The sequence below is a fragment of the Oreochromis aureus genome, linkage group 13, assembly GCF_013358895.1.
Source record: "Oreochromis aureus strain Israel breed Guangdong linkage group 13, ZZ_aureus, whole genome shotgun sequence".
Taxonomy (NCBI): domain Eukaryota; kingdom Metazoa; phylum Chordata; class Actinopteri; order Cichliformes; family Cichlidae; genus Oreochromis; species Oreochromis aureus.
The window spans coordinates 14467794-14471674 of NC_052954.1; the positions used below are offsets into that span (position 1 = coordinate 14467794).

General features: G+C 45.1%; 1 protein-coding gene across 1 annotated transcript; it reads right to left on the reverse strand.

Moving 5' to 3' along the window:
* Window positions 1-563: 563 nt before the first annotated feature.
* gpr75 (G protein-coupled receptor 75) lies at window positions 564-3320 on the reverse strand. The gene is made up of 2 exons (XM_031732123.2): window positions 2985-3320; window positions 564-2515 (listed from the first exon to the last, which is right to left on the reverse strand). The coding sequence occupies exon 2, from the start codon at window positions 2420-2422 to the stop codon at window positions 779-781; it is 1644 nt and encodes a 547-aa protein (XP_031587983.1). The 5' UTR covers window positions 2423-2515; window positions 2985-3320; the 3' UTR covers window positions 564-778.
* Window positions 3321-3881: the final 561 nt, after the last annotated feature.

Consider the following 3881-nt stretch of genomic DNA (forward strand, 5'->3'; position numbering starts at 1 on the left):
GTAAAACTGAAGCTGTTAAACTTGTGAAAAAAACAGCTAAAAGCCCCCAAACTTATGCCTTTCTCTACATTTTTTCAAAGCTGTCCAGTGGGGCTGGATTGGAGTCTTTAGCAGGCTGATTCCAGCCCCTGGGCCTGAGGTTTGACACCCCTGATCAAGTAAGTTAAGTGTAGAATTGTGTTTTATTTAATAGGCCACCAGAGGGCGCTGATGCTATGTGTGTGTGTAGTGACATCAGCACAGTAACAGGTGTAGATCTCACAGACATTACATTTGTACTTGCCGGTTATTTATTGTGTTTAAAAAAAAGTGTATGAGGCTCAGACTCTTTTTTTCTTCTTGAAAAGAGAGTCCATCCAGGTGCAACCACGTGCCACTCACAGCCATATGGGGTTTCATAGTGGCCTGATGCTGCAGAAGCTGGTTTCACTCCTAACTCCAGCCAGAGAGGAACTGCGATTGAAACTAGCAACTGGCGCCTCTGGCTTCAGTGAAAACCTCAATAAATCAATTCGATATCAATAAATAACTTGCTGGAACATCAACTTTTATTCTAAATCTCTTTCTCGTTTCAGTTTCCAAGGCAAAGTTTATACTGTAATTCTGGTTCTTGTCATTTCTCCAGTCACAAAATTGCAACATCTTTCTACTGTAGGAGAGAACAAAAATGTTAATACCGAGTCCAAAGACATAAAAATGGCCTGTTTACATGTTCCTCCTTTGATTCACATTGGATTTAAAGTCATGGAGAGATTGTCCAAAGCTTTCTGTTCTTTGATTATACCGAGGGCACAGGAATCTGGTGCACTGAGGTGCTTTCAAAGTCCTGCAGAGCATCTTGGTGAGTGTGGTAGTGCATGGCTACATAGGACTTGGCAAAGGCAAATGTCTGAGAGCTGACAGGCTGTAGGCTGGTGGGGGAGCTGGGCCCTGCTGAGGGACTGCTGTTGTATATACTGTAGTAGGGCTCAATCCGGGTGTTGATGGGTGTAGAGGTGCTCGGGAGGCGAGGTTTGCGTGTACCGGTCGCCCTGGGACTGCCAGCGCAATCCCGGGAATGACTGGGTCCACAAGCCTGGTCTACCAGCCTCTTCTGAGGCTTAGGTGACAGCACGTAGGCCGAGTTGGTCTCGTGATGGGAGGATTTATTGCGATTGACTTCCAGGCTCCCCTTCCCCATTGCGTGCAGGCGTGTCTTTTGCTTGCAGCACAGAAATCCAAGCGCGGCCCACTGAATGCAGCACAGCACGCGGCGGCGGAGGCCTGCACTGTTGCGCGAGTACACAAACGGATTGATGCCTGATTTGAGAAAAATGAGCACAAAGCCACACAGTTCGAACTGGTAATGTGCAAAGCTGCTTTCTGGTGACAAAACATCCTGCGCCAGTGAAACTCCCATCGGTAGGCAGCAGAGTAACACAGAGAACACTATAACTACACAGGTGACAACTGCCTTGGAGTCTTTGGCTGTGGCTAAGTTGACTGTGGAGACCAGCTGACAGCAGGTGGCTCCTTGGGCGGCCCCTGGAACTGCCGGCTGGTTGGTCCTGTTGGCATAGGCGTGCGTTTGTACATTCTGCAGTTTGTTGTAAGTCTGGTTACGGTACAGAGAGGGGCCTTGAACGGCACACTGCATGCTCTCAAAGCCTGCTGCAATGAGAGGTGGTGGGGGTGGAGGGCAGGTGGCATCTACAGTGATGATTGGGCATTTCCTTACTTGCGCGTTCTTCCTCAGGGTCTGAGCAATCATCAGATACGACACAGACACCACAGCAACACAAAAGGCAAAATCTGCCAGGTAGACGTACAACACAACCCTGGCCTGCCCACTCCCCAGGCCAAAGTGGGGCAAGCAGGGTCCATCTTTGCGTGGGTATGCACGCATGGTGAGGAGAGCAGCGATTGTGAAGCTGGATGTCCACAGCAGGGCGGTCAGGGCCAGCGTGCAGGGGAAGGAAGCAGTGCGGTTGGGCTGCTGTCCCAAAACCATGCGGAGTCTGTGCAAAGCAATGACAGCCACCGTCTCCAGGGACATGATGATGAAGCCCGAACTGGTCAAGTGGAAGGCGAAGCAGAAACTCTTTGACACGCCGTCCCCTCCGCCTGCATCCAGGAAGAGCACCAGCGCAAACATGGGAGCGGTCACGCAACAAATGAACAAGTCGCAGAAGGACAGGTTGAGGATCATGAAGTCAAAGTTGGTGCGGAACTTGCGAAACGCCGGGTCGAAAAAAGACAGGAACACCACAAGATTGCCGTAAGAGCCCAGGAAGAAGATAAAGATGAGGAGGAGAGAACAAAAAGTCAAGGTAGCAGTGTGGATCACGGCCCAGCCCGAGGGGGTCTGGTTACCCAGGGTGCCATTGAAGGTCTGCAGTCTTGGCACATCCACCAGGTCCGAGGGTGTAAGAGTGGTGTTCATTGTATTCTGATGATTTAGAGCGACTCCACATTCATCAATTTCAGCATTATTCCTCTAAGAGGAAGGAGCACATGCTTCCACCATTGCTGCCACCTTGGTAGAAAACGACAAAGAATATAAATACAATCAGCTCTATGGGCTCGTCTTCAATACAGTTATAATGATAATGAGGAGAACTGGATGGATAACTTACACTTTGATCACAAACGTTAGACATGGGCTATAATAGGCTATGCACCACTGCATTTGGCCAATTACCTTACCTCCCCATCATCCCCCTTAACTCACACACACACACATATATAGCAGCGTCTGCTTAATCAAAAAAAAAAAAAAGAAAGAAAAATCTCTGAATATCAAAACGAATGTTGGTTTTAAGGCTTTAATGGGCTGCACAATCCAGGTTTCACTAATGCTTAGAAAATATAGCATACTACCTGTACTAGATCGTGCGATCCTCATTATTTCATACAGCCCATCTTCATCATTTTTAAGGCAGTGCGATAGTGAACGCACCGCTGCTTCGGAAACAAAGAAGGAAAAATGTATTTTAGCAGCTCACCTAAACGCAACAGTCCGTCGGAAAGAATCGATAATCTTCACGTTTCCTTACATGTCTGTAAATCAGCGCGAACACATAGATGGCAGCTTGTTTGTTTTCTTTACGATAAATCCATTCAAATAGAGGAGCGACGGCCACTGGACGTGCACTGAAAAATGAGTATGAAGTCACTGTCTACGTATCCGGGCATGAGCATAACCACTGCATTCAAGTAGTCGTCTATAGAAACGCTTCCCTCACTGGGAATCAACTGGCGGAGTAAGAAAGGAGAATTTGCGGGATTTATTTCACACATTTGAAATTTGACAGAAGCGCCATTATCCGACATGTCAAATATATTACCGCAGCAATTTTTTTTTTTTTTTTTTTGCTTTCACCATGGTAACGTATTATAGTTTATGCGAAAAATGGCGGCCCCCTATTTAAACAGTCTCTGCCAAGGACGGGAAAAAAAAGATAATAAAATTATACACATACACACACATATCTATATATCTATATGTATATAACTATTAACTACTATTTATCTTGTATCAATTTAGACTGATTTCAACTAAAAATGATGAAATTTTAGAAATTTATCACAAAAATGTACATAATTTTTAAAGGTGTCATTCAGCATTATCAATATGATTAATAAAAATATGAGCATTAATTATTATTTATCCCGTTTTTCACAGACAATACTTTAAGCACGGTCACAAATCCCCCTGTAAAGAGCTGAAACACTGTGAGCAGGTATCAAGTGTTCTGCATGTTGGAATAAACAAGTTCTAAAAATATCAGCACTGAAGCTAATGCTGCACACTTTGATATTTTTTTGGTTCAGTATCTGATATAATATCCCGATAAAAATGTGACAAAAAAGAAAACGCTCATATGCAGATTTTTGTTAAA

Excerpts from the sequence above, each read along its gene's own strand:
- gpr75 (XM_031732123.2), bottom strand. The coding sequence starts at position 2,422 with ATGAACACCACTCTTACACCCTCGGACCTGGTGGATGTGCCAAGACTG.